Below are 22,063 nucleotides of genomic sequence, written 5' to 3'. Positions count from 1 at the left end.
TTAAATGCTACAGAAGTGGGATAGTTAAAATCAATGGAATAACATCAAGGGTGGACTCTAAAAACAAAAAACTTTTGTTTTAAATTTTATCCTCTCATCCCTCTCCACATCCTTCCTATCCCCTTAACTGTCAGGATTTGAAACTTGAACCTGACAGAGAGGAAGAACAAAAAAAAAAAAAAAAGAAAAGTGGCCTTGTTAATTAGTAAGTGCCAAAACTGCATGATGGCTGGCTTGTTAATTAATTTCATGGGTACTTGCACAACTAAATTAAAGATAGCTAGACTTATCTGGTGCTCTTGGTTTTGAAGTCATTCACATTTTTGAAGATACTTGATCATTATACTGTCATGTCCCCTCTTTATTGTTGGGGGGCAAGAAAAGTTTACCGAGAAAAAAGAGGAACAGAATGATCCAGGGCGGACATAAAATCAATAGAACGATATTGAGCTACTTTTAGGCCTTGGTTTCTTATTACTTTTTTTTTATGATGCGGACTATATATAACTTGCAACAAATTAAGCGCAGCCTGTAAAATCTAAAAGAGGAATTTGGCAAAAGCAATTGATGCTGAAAACCAGCATGCACGTCTTTTTGAATACCGAATGCACATATCTTCTCTGCTGCTTGAACAAGAAAAAAGAAACGAAAGTTAACAACATATTAATGTTCTCTGCATCTCAGACAAGAAAGGCGCTTTTGCTATGGGTTGAAAGTTGAAACGAACTAATGGTTTCGTTTTGGATCTATCAGGCGAAACCAAGAACGAGCCAAAAACTTCGCGGTCTTGATCCAAGGGCACAGCGGGCACTTAGCAGAGTGGATAGGTTTGATTTGGTCAATGCTGGATATATAGGGACTAGGGCGATCGAGAAGATCATAAAATGACTAGCTAGGTTGATAGGCTGCACGTTCTCTTCTCAACGTCCTCCCTGCATGCATGGTTACTTGTGCATGAAGCGGTGTACTTGATATTTTGTTTACTTACAACTGAAGAAAAATTGAATTATGTAAGCGTTGATTGTGTACTAATTTTCGGCTTCTCTAGATCTCGAGGCGGTTGATTGCTCTTACCCTCCAAACTATTCAATGCGACTTCAATATTTGTCCTATTTATCCCAGAACCAATCCCCTACTTCCGCAATTCAGCCATCATAAGATTCCAACTGATTGATTAACTCGTACGATAATTCTGCTCTCTTAATTAAGTGTTAACATATAATTAATTGCATCTTCTGGCGAGCAGCGGGTCTGGATGATAAATTGCTATGATTGCTATGATCAGTAAAGTCGGGAAGCATTCAAGAATTAATGACCTCAGGTGACGCTCAGATCCAAAGTAGCCAGTTGCTCGTGAAGTTAGAATAATAGTTGTGTCTCATTCCCCATCCTGGGTCTCTCCCGACAAGGAATTATTCAGTGGATAAATGTCATGATAAGAACAAGCAAGCAGTCGTGCTCGTGCATGCTGGTGCGGCCTTGTGGATGTGGCTTTGAATTCCATGAGAGCAACAAGCACTAAATACTACTATCAAACTTGCTTTGGGAATGGATAATGTCAACGACCAAACCTTTTCTGATGTTATAGCCTGCCAATGAACTGGAGGCCAGAAGACATGGGGAACTGTAGACATGCATGTAAAATTGGGGAAATGTGGTTCAATTGTCAGAGGACAGCATCATGGAGAAATGAGGAAATGGATGTAATATAGTATCTCCTATCATTTATTTGCATGTGCCTGTTGTGTTCTCTCATATGATTAGAACTTCAGACTGGCATGTCAATTGAGGACCTCATGACATCTTGTAAAGTTGAAAATTCAACTTATTCCTGCCTGAAATTAATTACCATTAAATTATCTAAATCTCCACAAATGTCCACGGCCATCGCAGATGGAATTTTAAGCTGTGATGGGATCTCTCCATCTGGAGGTAGAAGCATATAATTTTTCCCAAGGAGGTGATACATAAGCCTTTCCTACCTTTTAGACTTTTGATACGGAAAAAAAAAAAAAAAAAAAAGGGAATGTTTTCAGTGGAGCAAAGATGCAGCATTCGGATATCTTTAGCATTTAAACTCAAGAATTTGATACCGCAGGCACTCGTATGAAAGGATTAGCACTTCACAGTGCATCATCAAGGGAAGGATTAGTCTCTTGCAAACTATATAATCTGAAAGTGCAGGCCCAGTGGTACAGATGAAGAACTCCGACTCTTGTGCTTGTCTCGGAATGAGACATAGGAGTGTCTAGGGGACATTTCCATCACGACCCACTTGCGTGATAGGGCCGTCATGGCCAAGATTTAGAGGAGAAAAGGCAGACCACAGGCAGAGTTGGCCCAATTGAAGATGTCAGTCGTCTAATCGTCGTAGAGAGCGGGCCTAATCCGGCTGCCTACAAGGCCTGCCAGTTGGTAGTATAATGAGCTTTTACATGGTAGCTCCACCTCTAAAATGCTCTACATCGGAGGTACGTCCAATTTTTCGTCAATTATTTTTCCAAGACAACGGGTACCGCAGTTTTGTCGGGGTGGTAATTTCTAGTCATTGCAAACGGAGCAGCATTGCATTTCTTTCTTTCTATTTTTCTTTTCTTGTTTTTTTTGGTCTATCGCCAATCATCTACTTTATTCCTATGCTATGGGAGAGGGAGAACCCAACCCCTAAATGCACCAAGCGGGAATTAAATCCCCAACTTGGTGTACCACACTGCTCTAAGGGGCTCTCTCTGATCGCCGGACCAAAGACCAGAGGTTGAGCAACATTAATCGAACAGCCCTATTTTGATACAACCAGTATGACACGGTACAGTCATCTCAGTCCCTACCGTATCAAAATCACTTTTTGTGCCAAGATGTATACTACAGCAACTAAAGCCAGTAACAACAAATACACAATGCCACAAATATCAGATCTCTCGAGGCAGTTTACTATGGTGTACTTGGAAGTGGTTCGGTGCCCGATATATGTGATGTAGCATCTTCTTTCGATATGGCAACATAATTCACAGGAGCAATTGGCCTCGAGCTATCTCTCTTCCCGTCCTTGTTAATTGACCTAGAACCATTTTGATGGGCAGGAAGAGACAGTCGTCTCCCAGCAGTGCCATTAGCACCTCCATTTGCCCGTGGACCCACCACCTTCTTCACACCAACCTGTCGAGCAGGGCTAGGTGTTGTACCAAACATTGCTTCTTGTTCCTTGCTCAGCTGCTCATGGAATTTCTTTTGGTCCTGTGGAGGGCAACATATAGATGTTATATACTGTTATTATGCCAGGTATAAATGGGCTCTAAATCAGTTGAACGTTACTAATGTAGTTTGTCCTGCCAAAGATGTTTGACTTACCCTCAACCTTCTTTTCTCTTCTTCTCTGTCATGTCTGAGCATTGCATATTCATCTAGCATCGCCAGTAGTGGAACACCATCATACGTGAATGATATGCCACGATCTTCTTCCCATGCTCGAGTCTTGGTAACCAAGGTGTCAACAAGAGCTACATGCCGACAACCAGATTATATAGTTATCCATAAAATGCTCCATATAACCACATAAGCGTTGCCATCAGGAAGAGATCATATTTGAAGATTGTTTTAAAGCTTTCTTGTTGGGTAGCAGAGTAGTCATACAAGTCATAAAAGAAGCTACAGTATTCCAGTACATTATATGCCACATAAATTTCAACTCAAAACAAATTATTTTATCATTGCACCGGGTAATCAGTAGATCTATTGTCCACTGGCTCACTGAACTGTACAACAGCATTAAAGAGCCAAAATTCACTTAATGCAACCATTCAGACATGCAAAAAAATATATGCTGCTCGATGGGTATCACTCACATCACTTTGTAATTGAGTGTCTTTTATCCTTGACTGAGCTCAATATGAGAAAATTCATTTATAAATGAAAAGAAATATAATAATCCAGCAAGTAGCCCAAACATACCAATAGATCTGAAATGTACCTGGTATTTTGTTTACTAATACCCGAGCCTTCTCAGCACGCTTGAGATTCAAATGTGCTCCACGACTTGCATTGTACCTGTTATCATCCTGTTCAAAAAAGATGCAAGTCATCACATATTTGGTACTGAGAAGAGTAAAAGAGAGAACACAGAAAGTACAGGAATCGCAGGATTCTTTAACTTCACGTATCCTATTTTTCCCAGCCTTGGCCATTCAAGAATAAAATTGCAAACAACAAAGAAATATCTTGGGGGCCTGAAACAAGCTTTAACTAACTTGCATTAAAATACTAAACAGATAGGCTGATCTTTTCTTGGATACCATAGAAAGCAAGTACAAGGAAGAAACTGGACTTCTAGACCGTTGACTTTTTATCCATTCAAATGCATGTGATGAAAATACACATAAAAAATGGCACGCCAGAGAAGAACATTACCCTATTATAGTCCTCAAGCCAGCTCTCTTCTTCACAAGCTGACATCCACTTCTCAACCTTATCCAATATCTCTTTCCTGCTCAAAGCCTCGTCTTTCGCCTTTGCAATCTGATTATCCATGTCTGCCAGTAAATCTGCAGGCTCAACATTCCCAGAATCAATGAGAGCCATAATTTTGTCTCGAGCAGCCTCTGAATCAATCTCTATGTGAGCACGAGCAAAAATCTCTTCAAGCTCAGCCTGCCTCTTGAAAGCAATTTCCTTCATTCTACTAGCTTTTAGCTGATCAAGCCTTTCAACCTCCACCTCAGCCTTAACAAGAAGTAAACAAGATGAATACTTGTGTTTTCAGCTTCCATGTTAGAACTTAAAGCACAAGAAAAAAAAAAGGCCTATACCTGTTCAATCAGATCCAGAGCAAGGGCCCCAGGAATGGTAACTTCATCAACTGAAGCTGATATATTACAAGTAACATGATCAAATAAACTCCGTTCTTCTTCAGGGGTATCCATCAAATTCCAAAGATCAGTTAGCTGGGTTGCTAATTCTTGAAGCTGCAAGAAAGGCATGTCTTAGAAGGTGAGTACATGGCATACAGATAAGATGAAAGGTAATACAAAATTTGCAAGCAGACACCAGAGTACAATAATGGAAATAAGTAAGCCACAGAGTGATATTATTTCCCATAAATGCCAGACTCAGATAACATGCTAAAGAAGTTACTGATTACAAAGTAAAATTTCTAAACGAACTAATCCTGCAGTGCTAGAGATATCCTTTTTCTTATTTAGATGCATATTGTTGAAATAAGCAGAAGTACAACATAAAAAAATCCAGATACCCCCTACATGCAATTGATTAGTAGTTGTGATTGGATGGCTAGTGTGACTGTACAAGCACCATTCATGGCAACTTTCAAATGATAGTTTACCTTCCACAAAACAAATATCTATCAATGCAACAAAAATACAACGTTTCACACACTGAAACAATTACCTTATGCAGCCTCTGCCTTTTATCCTCCTTTAGTGCTAGGACAGTCTTGGCCAATCTTGACAGTGTGTCATTGCTTATGCTTTTACATTGGACACCAGTAGAATCATTCAAGCTAGGATGCACTTCTGTCACAGTACTGAAGAAATCCATCCCAAGCACAGCACAAAGATCGTGCACGGTGCTGACAAATTCAAGTACCTTGTGCAATCTCTCACTCTGCATTTTAAAAGTATGGGCCTGTTAAAAACTCAAGACGGGCAAACCTCTTTAAATACAAAAATTTGACCTTAACAACAGAGTGACGTAACCTTTTCTTTCTGAAGTTCTTGTAGATGAGCATGGAATTCATCTAACTTCTTGAGCGATAAATCAGACTCATCCACAGATTGTCTTTCAACCTGCTCAGTTGTCCCAGCAATCTCTCCACATATTTTTTGTATATGTGACTGCACGTCAGAAAACTCTTTTATCCTCTCTTCTTTCAGTTTCATCAATTTCTCCAATGCCGGTGCTATAGCAGCAAGTTGTTCCTTGATTGTTCCAGTAGTCTTCTCAGGCTGCACAATCAGAGCCAAAAGAAGATAATGAACTTCAGCTCAAGGTTGAATTGGATGTTAAGTTGACACTGATCCAAACATTCTAATTTCCTAATTACCTAACATTTATGAAAGAATAGCATCAATAGGCGGCTACTTACAATTCCAACAAAACTCTTCTCGCCTAGTGCAGATAAAAGACTTGAGAGTTCAACTTTGGCATCAGCTAATGCCTGAAGAAGGTGTGCCCTGGACTTTGCAGCCTGGTCAACCTTTCTCTTGTACACATCCAAGCACTCTTGCTCCAACTGAAGAAGCATCTTATCCCGCTCCTCATCAGTTTCACCAACCTCATCCCAGATTAGCTGCACTAAGACGAGGATTTCAATCATTGAAATGGTAAATGCACGAAATCATTGAGTAATGCTCAAGTGGCAAACAACTCTAAGTGCTAAACTGACAGAATGATGTGCCATTATTTTATAAGAGACACAAAAGGCCAGTATTGCACGCACCACTTTACTTGCCTAGTGTGTTTCAATAGAATATAACATGTCATCAAGTGGGTTTTCTGAGTTTCACCAGTTGTCAAGACTTCCCATGGCTAATTATGCGCTTAACTACTGTTCATGTCATGAACATAAGAAAATAATAAGTTGAACAATATGTAGTGTGAGTCAAAGGAAGGGGAATTGCCTGCAATTGCTGCAGTAAAGAACCACAGGTAGTCTCTCCTAGAAGAGGACATTGAGCGTCCACTGCTGCCATCCTTTAACAACCTAACCAAAATCATGTGAGATTTGAAATTAGTCCAACAATCACGACACGTCACACTTAAGGTAAAGTAATGTCAAGCACAAAACAGTGTGTCTATTTTCTATTTTTTTCAAAGAAAAAGAAATGAAAAGAAATAGCATCTCAAAATGAAAAAAATAAATGCAGAACGAAAATGTAAACCTCAACTAAAGTCAAAATCACGTAGCAAGTGCTTATATTGACCTAAAATGAACAATGAAATGCCAGATATTCGCCTGTGATTTTTTTTTAAATCAATTGAAATGTAAGATGCACAAGCTATTAACGATGTGAAATCATTCTAAGCTTCATCATCTCTGGCAACCAAAAACCACACTGAAAAGAAGAAACAAACAGGTAATTGCCATCTCGAGACTGTAGAATACAAGTTGAACACCACCAACATTATGGCATAACACCCGCAATTTTAATGGTTACCCAGACCACCAACTCATTATGAACATCAAATAACAAAAAATGCCAGGTTAGAATGTAAATTTCCGCCTAGGGGATGAATTCCAGCAGCCAAATCTTTCACAAAAACTCAGCGAATCCTAGTTAAAGAACTTCATTTTCACTTGCACAGACAAAATCAGGTCCCACAAAAATAAAAGAAAAAGCAAAAAGAAGAGTTCCACTGTTAACAATAAACCCGAAATTTCATTACACAATTGAACCCCGCAACCAGCATTCATCCAAGACCAAACCACAAAAACAAAGTAAATGCTGAGACGATATCACATGGAGTTACAAATACTCAGATCTCAAAAGAAGCACTAAATTCATCAACTTTACTACATTTTCTCGACAAGCGATCAAAGTAGAATTACAACTGCGAGTTTGTGCGTGCACTATGTGAAATAATTTTCACGTAAAGAGAGAATAAAAAGGCTGATAATGTAGATAATACTTACAGCGATCGTACTGCTAGGATGGAATTTTGGATGGATTTAGGGCTCAGATCTGAGGACCTTTGTTCGATTTTTTGGTGTGTGTGTGTGTGTGTTGTGCGTGTTTTTGGCAAGGACAGTGAGAGTGAAGCAAAGGAGTGAAGAAAAAGGGCAAAAGGACAGACTGGGACTGAGACTGATATATATTCTTATTTATTTATTTGTGCATAGATTTTAGATGAGGAAGAGGAGACTGACTGTGAGTGGGGCCCCGGTTTTCTAACGTCGTCGTCCAAAGGCGTTAGAAAATTACTCCTATGATTGTCGCGAAGATTTTTGGTTATATTCTGGCCCGTGGTTTTAGGGACTATTTACGAGATTTGACACTGTCGGAGGATGTGAGGTACTCGTTTTGCCCTTCACCCTTTGACCGCCGTTGTTTTTCTTTGACTCGTCCAATTGCTCGAACGGCCGGACCCTTTCGCCTCTCTTTCTCTCTCTCCTACTAGAAGACTTATTTCCCAAAATTCCTTTTGACCCGTTATGAAATTCGAATTGAAATTTCACACATTTATTTCCTTACTTAAGTTCCGCGGAAAATGCATACAATTGATTGTTTGAAAGTTTTCCTTTTGGAAAAAAATTATGGAAGCAAATATAAGTGCAACTGCTTTCAAGTTTCAATTTCAAAATTTACATTTGAACTGAATATTTGCAGTATTATTTTATGAATATTCTCCTAGTACTCCTTTTACATTTATGCATTACTAGAGAGGATATTTCATTATATATTGAGTTGTCATAAATTTCTTTAATCGGATTCGTATTCAATATCTACTAAAATGTAATTGGTTTGAAAATTTGAACATAGCACATTATACCCATTTAATTTTTTTGCAAAAAATTTTTATAGTAAACGATAATACGATTTGAGTGATAGAAATAAATTAAAAGATAGCTTATTCCCTTGTTTTGAGGAATTACATGTTGGTGATAGAAATATCGTGATTTTCAATCTTTTTTTATAGGTAGACTCTCTTTTGTGAGTTTCGAAAAAAAAATACCGTTTCTTTGTAGTTCTTGGGAAGCAGGTATTAGTTTCTTTGTACTTCTACATAATTTTTTTCGCAAACATATATTTTTAAATACTTATTTTTTACCTTTTCCTTTTTTTTGCCCCTTATATTCTATACTCACAGTGCATAAGTGAATATATATAATTCTACTAAATTATATTATAAGCATAGGTACCCTTCATAATTCATGTGTTCTCACTTGTTTTGAAACCACTTTTATATGCCTTCAATTTTTTGTTGAAATAATATAATACTAGGATAGTTTTAATGGAAAAACATTAACGATAACCAATCAATAAATAATATAAATCATTACAATTATAAAAAACTAGGCAATTCAAACATTTTCCCATTTTGAATGAAGAGTATTACTACTTTTTCTTGTGACATGCGGAACAATTCATGTATATAAAAAATCCATAGAACGAATTTATATTGCCTTGTGATCACAGCTATATATCTAATGCCATGAATAAACAACTTGTTTGGAAATTAAATAATAGGACGGAGAACATTTGAATTGAGAAAATTCAAACAACACCTCAAACATTGGCTATGGTACTTGAGAAAATACGAAAATTGAGTGGGGGGGGGGGGGGATATGGTATTTTCAAACTTCATGGAAGGCCAATGATATTGGCAAAAAGTTAAGGGAAGGTTTTTGGAATTATCCCATTTATCATTTATGCGGTCACTAAGAACAGGGCAATTACGTTATTATCTTCCAACCCGATAGCCTATATCGTAATTTAAGGATGGACACGGTGCGAGCGACGCTGCATGGAGGAATAAATAGGATTTTGGGGGCAAAACTCAAAAGTCGCGATCATTACCGGGTGTCATCACGAACCATTGTGCACGTCTTTATTATCCTGATACAGTCCATCGCAAAAGTCATATTGCTTTCAATTGCAGATCACCCTGTTGATAATTTTCAACTTAAATTTTGGACCCAAAAAAAAAAAAAAAAAAAAAAAATATATATATATATATATATATATATATATAGAGAGAGAGAGAGAGAGTTAAAGACAACAATTTTGTATCATAATCCCTGTGAGGCCGTGATGATGCATAAAGAGCGAAGGAAAACATTAAATAAGAAAATTGAAGCTTAGTCTGCTTAGATAGCCGACGCACAATTAATTGCAGTACTACTATTAATCAAGTGATCTCTTTGTCATTTTCCTTATCTTGGACGCCTAGTGCACTTAGCAGCCACTTCGAATTCTGCTTGGCTTGTAAACTGAGGAGAAACTCGGCTTTGTTTGGATTGTATTTTTAAAAAAAAAATTTTGTAAAAAATATTAGTGTAACGATTTGATAAAATGTGACAATTTTTCTTTGAAACAAACAGAATTCGAAATTGTTATAGCCAACAATAAGGGCACACCACATAAATAAATAAAAAGTACAAATCACACTTCTAATTAATTTGTTTCCCTTTTCCCGTGACTGGCAAATGATGATTAATTAATTTTTTCTTTCTTTCTTTCAAGTTATATATATATATACACACACAAGAGATTTTGCACTTGCGACTTATGTCATGTACTAGTATTTTCATCAACTTGAGTGAGTTTGAATTTGTGGGGGAATATAACACCACTACTTTCCGCTTCCCTCGTTTCTTGGCTATGCAAACTATTATTAGTGGGTAGGAGTTCACCTAATTAATCATCCCATGAGTAGGTCAAAGTTGAACCCATTAATCTTCACAATCTCTAACAAAAAATAATATCGAGATTCAAGCAAATATAAACTAGATCCACAAAGCTGAAAGTAAAAGCACGACTAGTAAACCCGAGGAGTTGGGGCCAGTGGTAAGCGGCTGGTAATGCGAGCAGGACGATCAAGATTCGATCCTCGCTGCGCTCCTGCAATAACTCTAGGGTCAGGCCTTCACCCTCGAATAAGAGTCAAATTCTGCGGGCACTCCTCGGGCCGAATCCGGATTAGTCCGAAAGGGATATCGGGTGGTTAGACCAAAAAAAAAAAAAAAAAGCACGACTAGTATACCGTACTATTTATGGTGGGCAACTCCAAAACCAAAAGGAACGTCACAAATGACAAAACCTGAGGCAGAAAAAATTAGGAGGTGCTGTGCAGAGCTGTGTTTCAACTTTCATGTGACCCTGAGAATGCTCAATGCTATGGCTAAGCAGGGAATGAATGAATGTGCGTATGTATATTGTATGGGAGACTTGTTTGCTTGCATTGAACCCACCGCCGCCGCCCGCCAACAAACAAAGGACAAAGGAAAGGACCGTCACATGCATTTCCTCATTATTAGCAGTACATTTCTTACCCAGTGCTGGTACTAGCCACTATCAGGTCTCGACCAATCCAAAATATCAAATGCTAAGTGCAAGTTCTGATTTCTTAGTGCACTTTCTTTGCCCACCGGGAATTGTGGGGGACAATGAAATTGAAGCTTAAGCTTTTCCTGACTGGCAGAAATTACCATTTATATGTTGACGTAGCATAAGCCATTGTTCTTTCTTTTTTTTTTTTTTTGGATAAATAAATGTTTCATTGAGTTCTTCAGCTTTGATCGCATGTAGTCAAGCAGCATTTCAAAGTTTCCAAGGAGGACAATTCCTTCAATGCCATACACCTGCTGAGGTATGAAAGTGGCAAATTATACAGCATATTTCATAATTATGCCCATGTATTATTTAGAGTGTAATTCCGGGGAACAATTCGTTTGTGTTCTGTAGCACTTGCATGATGGCAATGGTATCCTTTCAAGTCTCAATAGCTTTTCCAAGAGAAAGGGGTTATTAGACATTAATTATTAATAGGGAAGAGTATGGCAGCGGAGTAAAATTATACTAGCTTCAATTCAATGCAAAAAGGTGCTTACCCTAATCAACCCTTCTAATTTTTATTTATTCATTGAGAAGGACCCTGAAATGATTGAACAATCTTTCTGCTCTACCCGACCGATGAAAATACTTTGCCATGAACATCCATGATTACCTGGTTTTAGCTTCTCTTGGCTTTGGGCATGAACACTTTTTTTAGAAAGCTCTTTTTCATGGGATTCAATACGGTATCCAAAACCCACGTGTCATTTGTGGGACTTTTTCCGTTTGGTTGGAAACTTTAACTCTTCAAACTAACCTTTCCGCTTTTTCCTGTAACTTTTCTTCAGCTTTTATTCCAGCAGATTGGGTTTTTTTTTTCTTTCCTATCTCTTTCTCTTTGATTAAGAATCCGGTGATGTAGAAGCAAGTATTGGAAGCTCAAATCCAAATCCATTGTTTTTGTAAGTTTTCTCTTGTCACTTGGTTAATGTTTTTGCAATTCTTGAATAGTTTCTTTTCCCACTTCTCCGTTGGTTAAGCTGGCAGGCCTTCTTTTTTTTTTGGTTAATCATTTTACCCGTATGATGCCATGCATAATGAGACAGAAGGCATCTATTGCTCGCTGCTGGGAATCATTAAAACAGGAAAATTCAACTAAGATATTTAGGTGACAACATCATTGCAGCCTGCCCCCAGCAGAAAGATTTTGGGCTTAGTTTTAATAGCACTACAATACACGACGATGACTTCTTTTGTCCGGATTGCCTCATTGTACTGGGTACCTGTTGCTCTGTTTGGTGGGTCTTATACAGGGTTACGATTTTCGTTATGACTCTTAATTGAACAGCATTAGCCTTCTCTTCACCGAGTAACATAAATATGCGGAGAGGGATAGTCCTTTTTAAAGCAAAAATCACTTAAATCATGTAAGTTTATGAAACTTTGCAGGAAGAACTTTGCTAATTGACGGGGTCCGAAACGGGCTGAGTCTGTGGAAACTTGGTCATACATGGTAGTGAAAACTTTGAAGCCTCTGAATTGATCCCAATGAGGGGCAGAAAATAATATCATATTTCGTTTGCTGAATTTCTTTTCAAAATTTAATCTGTTTTCACACAAATTCAGCAGATGGTCGTTCAGATTGGATCATTTCTTTTTATAGATTCTGTTGCATTATATGATATGATGTTCTTCTATTGGTCAGGCTTATTCACTCTGTAGAAAAGAAAAAAAAAAAGTCTTCCAACAAAATAATACAGAAGGATGACACAGAGGGATCATGGTCCTGCTTCTCCATCTACTCCTAGATTTCGTCATCGTAGGCGTTCAACTGAGGTGAGCGATCAAACGATAGCAACCTATTAGTTTCTTCTAACTTCTGAGGTCCTTTGAGATGAGAACGTTTTGATTGTGTGTACTAGGATCGTCCAAGAAATGGAGGCCCATCCTATGTATACCTTAATTCCTAACTTACGCTTTTCATGCATTTATCCCGTCATTTAGTCCATTTCAATACTACCAATATGTCATAATTGAATGAGGTTGGCGGCACAGGGATTTCTGCTTTTGCATGTCTTGTCTTGCCACCACAGTAAGTCTAAGTTATGGCTTCAGGCTGGGGATCAAATTGCCCCGGCTTGCAGTTAATCCAAAGAGTGCGTTTGATCTAAAATTTTCTCGGCCATGTAAAACATTTATTCCTCATCAACTTTCATGGTATATTTAGGAACTAAACATTTCATCCTCTCTTCAGTCTTTTCCGGATGTACGCAAATTGAGCGGAAGCTACTTACTCGTTGATGACGAGAACAAGTACAGATCAATGCGGATCCGCACAGCTTCTACGTTTTGGATGCTTATAAGTATATTATTCATTCTTTACATGGGTCATCTTTATATCTGTGCCATGGTGGTTGTCATCCAAATATTCATGACTGGAGAGCTATTCAGTTTATCAAGAAGAGTCAACGAGGAAAGGCAGCTTCCAGGATTTAGGCTGCTAAACTGGTAATGATTCAAATCAGCGTTCCTTCTCGTTTTGAAGGCTTGTTAATTCCTCGCGGCAGAAGATTAAGGTCTAAAACTAAGATGATGTGTTGCTCCAGGCATTTCTTCTTCACAGCAATGCTGCATGTATACGGCCGTATTCTCAGTCAACATCTTGTAAAAACTGTAACGTCTGAAAGGGCCTTCTATAAGCTGGTGAACAAGCTTGTAAAATACCAGATGGTCATTTGCTATTTCTTATATATTGCAGGTTGGACCATGCTGTTATGAGTCCTTACCTTAGGTCTTATATTTCTCTCCTCTTAGTCTTTGATTGGTTACTAAATATTGTTGCATGCATCTGGTGGCTTCATGTTTTATTGGCACATTTCTTTATGAAAATGAACGTTCAGCCCAATGTTACAGGAGTCGTGTGCTTCATTCTCACCCTGAAGAAGAAGATGTACAAATATCAGTTTGGTCAGTATGCCTGGACACACATGATCCTCATTACGGTATTCATGCAGTCATCGTTCACTGTAGCCAACATTTTTGAAGGAATATTCTGGTAATGTTGGGCCCCCAATTGTTCATTTTTTCACTGCATTTTTTTTTTTTTTCCCATAATGAACTTCTGAAGCAGCAGTTTTTAAGAGGGAATCATCACTTTTAACGCACTTGGTTAGGTGCTCTGTTGTCGTCGAACAACAAAGATTAGCAAAGCTACGAATTCCCTGGAGACAGTTACATTATATGCCTATTTTTCTGCTCGACTTTGGCTAACCTAATGAATGAACCTGCAGTAGAAGCCCAAGTTACACAGAAATCTGATCTTTTGGTCTTTCCCATTTTTTGTTATAGAAATTTATATATGATGTTACAGAAATGTGCTGATAGGATTTGGGGGTTCCTATGGATGTAAACAAAGTACCTTTCTTTAAAAAAAAAAAAAAAAAGGAAATAAAATCCAAATGAATATTGATTTCTTCAAAAGTTGTGGAGATTTCAATCTCTTTATGCTTTTCAACTGAAGAATTATGTGGCCAATTTGCAATGTTATCAATTCTCCAGTCCGTCTTTATGCGAGTGAAAAAACAAGTTGATCGTCGTGATTGATGCAGGTTCCTTTTGCCTGCATCACTTATAGCTATCAACGATATAGCTGCTTATCTTTTTGGTTTCTTCTTTGGAAGAACACCACTGATCAAACTTTCTCCAAAAAAGACCTGGGAGGGTTTTATCGGAGCATCTGTTGCAACCGTGACATCAGCATTTCTGGTAAGCATCTTCTGGTGCTTTAATTATGATGACGAAAAGTAAACAGAAAATATTATGTTCTTCAATTTTCAGGGTACATAGCACGAAAAGGATAAGCTCTATATATGCTCGTAGTGAAGTTCACAAAATAAAAAAAAAATTTTTTTTTTGGGGGGGTACGAGGTGGCTTCATCTTAGCATAAATGTACTGCCCGGCCTGCTAAATGTCTTTACTACCTCTCGACTTCCAGGATTTCTCAGACAAATCGTGTCCTTAGTGACTATATATATCCTAATGAATTTCACATGCAGCTTGCAAACATCATGGGCCGTTTTCAGTGGCTTACTTGTCCAAGAAAGGTGAATTTCTCCGTACAAACCATTTCCCAATGGTTGGAAACCAGGTTTATGACATGACATTGTGTATCTCGATCTAAAATAACCAAGTGCAGGATCTATCAACCGGTTGGCTCGAGTGTGAACCTGGTCCATTGTTTAAGCCGGATTACTATTCATTATTTGGGTTGCTTCCTGAATGGGTAATTCACAGACTGTCAAATGCTTCCATTGAAATTTTTAACACCACTTTCTTGCTCAAATTTCTTGCTTAAAGACACGGTAGTGTAAATCTGTTTTAACAAATTAATCGGTGCAGTTCCCTTGGAAGGAGATATCCATTTTGCCCGTGCAGTGGCATGCTTTATGCCTGGGCTTGTTTGCATCAATGATAGCACCTTTTGGAGGTTTCTTTGCGAGTGGATTCAAGAGAGCTTTTAAGATCAAGGTAATCATTCCTATATTATTGTCTCTGGATATTTTTTAAAAATAAATATTTGTGGAAATCATACCCGTCTTTTCCTCCATTTGTTATTCAGGATTTTGGTGCCAGCATTCCTGGACATGGAGGTTTTACTGATAGAATGGACTGCCAGGTGAGCTACCAGAATCTGTCTTTGAGCACTTGTCTCGAAATTGCCTCTTTCACGAAAGGGTGCAAAACATCTCCATATTTCTTTTCATCCTTGCATTTTCTCATCATCTATATGGAGTCTTGTGTCTGATCTCAAGCGGAGGGCACTGATGACCAATGCCAACCTTCAATGCAGATGGTGATGGCCATATTTGCTTACATCTATTACCAGTCTTTCATTGCTTCCCAAGACAATCCTGTCGAGATGATCTTGGATCAGGTGAACTGCTCATTGTTGGAACAGCTACTTCATATAGATTTGAAGATACTTCATTTTCAGTTTTCAATCTCGTGACAACGGTGTGGAAGTTAACAATGCCAAAGATTTGCCTGTGGCATTAATCTCGAAAAACACGAACATGCTACAAAAATATTGCATTCAATTATTAATCGGGAAAAACATTAGGAACTAGTCCAGCCACGAGTATTACTTGATTTCCCAGTCCATACTCCTAATATGCTGCAGTTTTGGCGTTGCAGATTGTACGGCATCTCAGCTTCGAGGAGCAAAACGCACTCTATTTGAAGCTCAGTCAGATATTCGAGGAGCGGCAGTTTATCACTTCCTTGAGCAGATAATTCTCAGTTTCGCTTGGATAACAATTGTTGGCAATGGCTATGAAGCAACTTCAAGGTTATAGGATTCAATTTTGAAGATAGGCAGGTTCCCTATTTACAGGTTGCAACCATGGTTTGGAGGAAAGAGAATAGAGATTAGAATGGTGGGATTGCTGACGTTTTATTGTAAACTAAGGACATGGGCAATCCCGAACCACCCCAAGAACATGAAACAAACGAATAACTGTGTGCTACCTTGCACGAGTTGCAATTTTCTATCTCGATCTTTGTCACATAACGTTTTTTGGTTCTTCTGCTTTGTGGAGACCGAGGTTTTGAATGCTTGGTCAGAACTCACAACAGAGGAGCAATCTCAAGGAGGAAAAAGGAAAGCAGCAGCAGCAGCAGGTTTTTAAAAAAAAAAAAAAATCTGTTCTTGGGGATTTATTCAATATGGATCATTAAACTTCGCATGTCCAACGACCCGAATGCTAAACAATATGGATCATTAAATGCTTCCGTAAAGACAACCCCAAAACAGTGGACCTGAGACCGGCAAGTCCAACACGAATCTTGCAATAACTTCGCATGTCCGGCCGAAAACATTGGAGATGTCATCTCTTCTCATAGTTCGCTACCAGAAGGTGGACCGTTCTTAAAAGTGAAAGCCACAACAGATATATATCTCCTTTCCTTGCTATCCAAAACCATGCATTATTTTCTAATTGCTTTTATCTACCGAGTTGTGTATTGTATTTCTGCATTTTCTCTTAGCCATTCTAGCACTTCTGCCCCCTCCAGCACCTCTTGCACCTGTACGAATTTTCAAAGGGAAAAAGAGCAAGTAAAAGCATTGCCACTTGGTACACCTTATGCACGGATTTAGGATGTTCCTCAAGAGGCCGGAGATTGAATTCAGAGCAAAGCAGCCCATTAAACCACGTCAACATTCCTTTTACTTCTTTTCTATACAATTTCTAATAAAGGAAAATTGCTCAGCTCTGAATCCCTTTATCTACCAAAATTTCTCAAGGTTTCCCAATTAGTTCAAAACGTAGTTTGTCTGTGGACCCCAAACTATTTAGTCTAAAAGAGATATCAATTTTTTTAAAATGGCTATGAGGATTACATCTTGCGTAGTGTACTGACCTGTTCCTTCACACGCTCCTCATCGTATTCCTGATTATGTCTTTTGAATTCGGCAATTGAGTTTTTTACTTCTTTCACCAGCTCTTCTGTTGAAAACTGCGGCATGGGAAGGAAGTCATAGATGAACACTAGGTTTTCCAAACTAAATGGTTAATGAAAATATACGAGATAAGCAAAGGATGAGTAGTTTGAATATCATGGAGAAAGAATCAGAGGGGGATAAAAGGGTGCACCTGCAAATTTTCACGTTTAAATATGTCACCAACAGCTAGATTCTGCTTTATCACATGATTTATGTTTTCCTTGTTGTTCTCCAAGAACTCATTGACTGCCTTGGCACTTGATAAATATGCCAACTGTTGATCATTCAGCTGCCTATTTGCCTACTCCAATTACAGTGCTTAAATGAATACGTGTTTATTAGATGCATAATGATGTCAACTTCTAGCATTCTAAGAAAGTCAAGAGTGGCCTACAAGAAAATAGGATTGGAAGTAATCACCTGCATTTGCAAAAGTTGGGCTCCATAAAGTTCCCTTCCTTGTTCCTCAAACAAAGACCGAGGGATGTCCACTTCAACCATCTTTAGAATGCCAAAGAGAATAGCTAGACTTGTAGTTAGAAGAATTTACATGGGTACGAGAATAACCAAACTACTGAGGTCATGATGGTGAAAGTTCAATTGAAAAGAAAATTCTCTTAAGTGCCCACTTGTAAAAAAATAAAAAATAAAAGTGCCCACTTTTAGATACCACATAAAGTTGGTGAGTCCAGGAGAACAGGGAGAGGGAGGAGAGATTATTCTCTTATAGCTATTATAATGCCACAAATAACACCATCATCACACTACATCAAATGTCGACTTGAATAACATATAAAAAGACAACGAAAAGAAATAAAAGCAGACAGATCAACAAGATAAAGTCCACTTTAACAGCAAGGGTAACATGTAAGTTGGATAGGATAAACTGCAGCCAAAAGATGTCAAAGTGGATGTTTCTGATATATCTAATGTTCATCATGCCTCAAAGTAGAATACCTTGCATAGTCGATCAAGAATTGCATTATCTGCTGCTTGTTCTTTGGCAGTTTGCTCCACTTCTAGGCACTTCTCCAGTAATGCTTTCTTGACCTGCAGGCACATGTAGCAAGTAACATGTGAAAAAAGGATGAGCAATTACACCAATCACCTGAATTTAATTACAACAGGACTCAAAAAGCTCACCTCCTCCAGTGTAGTGCACCCAGGAAGCAGCTTATCAGCAATGGAATCATCAAGATCAGGTAGATCTCGATAAAACAGTTCCTTACATTCCACCTAGAGTAAGCGAAGCATTACGCTGCATCATTTTCCTCAAATGTTCCATTAACATGTATAAGGTTGCATGCAGAAATATATTAAACTATTGAATAAAGTTTAGATGAATCAAAAGTGAACATTAACCTTACAATTTGATAATTCTGTCAAATTGATTAAATAACACTTGTTAGATGCATTGACAACAAGGAAAACTTTACACGAAGGTACCCTGTCTCAATATTGGTAAAGTTTCAGGGGACTCTGTGAGTTCTAATAACAGCTAGTATCAGCAAAAATGAATACCAGTAAGTTCAAAATTGCCCAGGCTTTACACAGGCTACAACAGTTACGAATTTCACAACTCATCTTGTGTACTAAAAGGCGTAAATAAAAAGACGAGAGAAGAAAATAAGCAAAGCTTATCATGTAGAAAATAAATGAATTTACTTGTCAGTTTCATCAATGTGCAAGACCCTTAAAATAGGAATGTGACTCACGGTAAATTTAGCTTCAATACCCCGAAGATTTTCTTGTGCCCATGATTCAGGAAATACATACTGAAAGGTCTTTGTTTCACCACGTTGGATCCCAGTAATCGCCTCCAGGAAACCAGGAAGGATTCTATCTCCATCTTCTGTATCAAATTGAAAACCTACAAGCAGATATTGAAGTGTCAACCTTTATTCATAATTACAGAAAGAAAATGCCTTAAACTTTTATAATCATGAAGTCTAGAGACAGATCCATCATACTGCTCCTATTTGCAATAAAGCATCAGGCATGAAATCTGCAAAGTTTAGTACTGCAGACATCTTCATAGTTACAGCTTTGAGATGCATAGTTACAGCTTTGCATCTTCATACGTAATTTCTAAGGGGATACTTGAGAATAAAGTCCATTCACACCAGAACATATATGGATAGATCTTGGAATGGGAGTTCTTTCTTTCTATCGCAAAAGTAGAGGCATGCACCAGAAACCAAATAAAGTGAAAAAAAAAGGATATATAGTTAAAACAGACAAATAACATCTTGATCAGAAGATAATCAACTATTGTTTGAAGAAGAAATATGGTCGAGGATGGGCAAACCTCTACTCTCTGCCGATGGAATGCTTTTAGCATCTGAGTCATCTGCCTCTATTGTTGTTGCAGATATATCAAGTACAGCAACATCCCCAAGCTGTAGAAATTTACTCTCAAGTCCACAATACATTAGAAAGCAAGAAGACCTATTTCAGTTATTGAACTTGGAATATGTATCATTCCTACGAAATAAAGCATGCTTTTACCTTTACTCCTCTGTCAGTTACAATTCTAAGTGAACCTAGAGACTTATGGCGACGCCTTAATTCTTCTTCAGACGCTTTCTTGGCATCTATCTCGCTGTCTATCTCTACAACAATCTTCAAATTCTTGTACCCATATTCAGGAACCCATTTGACTTCAGGCGCCACATCAACAATGATGTCATATCTAGACCCCACTAAAAAATTGCATGAGCACACGGAAAAATGCATATGAAAGTAAGAAAGTATTGAATTTCCATCACTATTTCCTTGCCTCTGAATGCAATAATACTATAACTACATTCTACCATAGGGAGCTGTAGCTACATAATAGCAACCAAGTTCATAAGCTCCATTACATGACATGCAAGGGTGAAGTTACTTGAAGTTAATACTTTAACAAACCTCAGAGAGTTCAAAGAAGAGTATGTATTCTCCATCTCTGAAAATTTTGTCACAATACGAATTGAATCTTCCAAGGCTTTTCCAGTCATCTGTGAAATAGCATTCGAAATATAGTCAGCAAACCAAGTAATGAGCAGTTCCAGCATAAAGAGAAGCGCGCCATGCATTCCATGTTCGGTAAGAAATAATCTAGGAATAGTCGTTAACAGATGAAACCAAATAGAAAAGACAACCTACCGAAGACATAGCATGTGGAAGGGTTCTCTTCAAGATAGACTCAACAATAGCCTTCTGGATATTCTGTTTACCTATGTAATTGATAAGAATGCTTTCTGGAACATTCTTCCCAGGGCGAAACCCTGGCACCTGCACCCAGTAGCATTGTAGCAATATACCAATCAATTTGCAATTCGTTTTGCCGTATTCACAAAGGAAAGCTCAAATTTGACACTTCCCATTTCACATATCAGAGAGCTTCTCTCAAAATCGCTTCTTTTTTTTCATTCTTCCTTCTCTTTTAACAGACAGAGATAAAGATTCTTATAAAGACTATAACAATTTATTGGCAGATATTAACAGACTGATAAAGCAAGGCAAAAAGCACCTTTGCCTTCTTCATGAACTCTCGGATGACTCTTCTGTAGCAATCCTCACAAACAACAGGAGGAACTTCTACGCTCAACCTCACCTGCAAGCAAGAGTTCAACGATAAAGATAAAGCTCGTTAGCAACATTCAAGGGGTCACTTAAAAATTAAACACCAAGAAAACATGCGTATGGGATGTTCTAAACAAAGAAATAAAGTTTTCACCTTTTACTGAGATTAGAGATGCAGTTAGGAGAAAAAAAAGGCGCACAAGATTACTCACTCTAGAATTGGGTTCTTCGGTTTCAGTAACATTGAGATCAGCTGGAAGTTTTTCAACAAGGGTATCAACTTCCGCAGTAGAAGCTGAAGCTACAAAGGTATTTGAGATTTTCTTGAATTGCTGAGACGGTGAATTACTAGAAACGTGTTTAATAGCAGGGAAGAAAATTGTGTTCTTGACGGGCTGAATAAGAGGGTTCACAGGTCGGGAACCGAAAGAAGGGCAAGGGGAGAGAAGAGAGGCCTTGAATTCGAGTAATGTTGATGCTGTTGCTGTGCCATAGAGCACCATTTTTGCCTCTGTGGAACAGCGAAACTGTTAACCTGCCGGGGCTTTTGAAGTGAGTGATGGATAGGATGTCCAAGTAGTAAGATATTGACATGGTCAGGCCTAAACGACACAGTTCTGTATTTCAGGATTTTTTATTTTTTATTTTTTTAACGAAGGAAGGGGTTAGTTTTTGAGGAAACAGAGGAGATCTTCGGTGTAAAGTGTAAACTGGCTGAGCGAAGCGCAAATATTACCCAGCTTGAGTACAAGCTCGTAAAATTCACCAGTACTGTTCGAAATTTGATGATGGAATTTGCCTCGATAACATCATAAAGAAATTAAATTAGCGGAGTTTCACTGGTGTTTAGGTCAATAGCAAGGAACTCAAACCAGTAGTTCAAGTCAAGCTCTAGTTTGGTGTTAATCCAACTGAGTATTTGATTGTCGAACTCGACTTGTGTTTAATTCGTCAAGACTAGAGCTCGCTCGATTTAGTGAACGGGTT

General features: G+C 38.2%; 3 protein-coding genes across 4 annotated transcripts; 1 reads left to right on the top strand and 2 right to left on the bottom strand.

Annotated features, from left to right (window-relative positions):
* Nucleotides 1-2,765: 2,765 nt before the first annotated feature.
* On the bottom strand, nt 2,766-7,783 carry LOC113690338 (65-kDa microtubule-associated protein 1-like). The gene is made up of 10 exons (XM_027208191.2): nt 7,646-7,783; nt 6,633-6,715; nt 6,098-6,301; nt 5,709-5,957; nt 5,401-5,616; nt 4,803-4,958; nt 4,405-4,716; nt 3,968-4,055; nt 3,349-3,497; nt 2,766-3,234 (listed from the first exon to the last, which is right to left on the bottom strand). Exons 2-10 carry the CDS (start codon nt 6,702-6,704, stop codon nt 2,932-2,934), a joined length of 1,749 nt encoding a protein of 582 aa, XP_027063992.1. The 5' UTR covers nt 6,705-6,715; nt 7,646-7,783; the 3' UTR covers nt 2,766-2,931.
* A 4,127-nt stretch (nt 7,784-11,910) lies between these two features.
* On the top strand, nt 11,911-16,588 carry LOC113690798 (phosphatidate cytidylyltransferase 1-like). The gene is made up of 12 exons (XM_027208874.2): nt 11,911-11,968; nt 12,712-12,842; nt 13,261-13,514; nt 13,613-13,764; nt 13,920-14,061; nt 14,615-14,771; nt 15,063-15,110; nt 15,203-15,289; nt 15,406-15,534; nt 15,626-15,682; nt 15,857-15,940; nt 16,201-16,588. The coding sequence occupies exons 2-12, from the start codon at nt 12,771-12,773 to the stop codon at nt 16,297-16,299; spliced, it is 1,281 nt and encodes a 426-aa protein (XP_027064675.1). The 5' UTR covers nt 11,911-11,968; nt 12,712-12,770; the 3' UTR covers nt 16,300-16,588.
* A 379-nt stretch (nt 16,589-16,967) lies between these two features.
* LOC113690797 (trigger factor-like protein TIG, Chloroplastic) lies at nt 16,968-21,636 on the bottom strand. 2 transcript variants are annotated; one of them, XM_027208872.2, is made up of 13 exons: nt 21,289-21,636; nt 21,024-21,107; nt 20,657-20,785; nt 20,420-20,508; nt 20,018-20,201; nt 19,818-19,908; nt 19,225-19,379; nt 18,653-18,745; nt 18,467-18,559; nt 17,930-18,010; nt 17,661-17,810; nt 17,428-17,523; nt 16,968-17,091 (listed from the first exon to the last, which is right to left on the bottom strand). In XM_027208872.2, exons 1-13 carry the CDS (start codon nt 21,577-21,579, stop codon nt 17,014-17,016), a joined length of 1,614 nt encoding a protein of 537 aa, XP_027064673.1. In that variant the 5' UTR covers nt 21,580-21,636; the 3' UTR covers nt 16,968-17,013. The 2 variants fall into 2 exon arrangements, with proteins under 2 accessions (XP_027064673.1, XP_027064674.1); XM_027208873.2 differs by lacking the exons at nt 16,968-17,091; nt 17,428-17,523 and having other exon boundaries at nt 17,668-17,827.
* Nucleotides 21,637-22,063: the final 427 nt, after the last annotated feature.

Source organism: Coffea arabica, chromosome 7e (assembly GCF_036785885.1).
Source record: "Coffea arabica cultivar ET-39 chromosome 7e, Coffea Arabica ET-39 HiFi, whole genome shotgun sequence".
Taxonomy (NCBI): Eukaryota; Viridiplantae; Streptophyta; class Magnoliopsida; order Gentianales; family Rubiaceae; genus Coffea; species Coffea arabica.
Note: the sequence above shows the minus strand (reverse complement) of the source record. Positions and strands in the feature narration are given on the sequence as shown.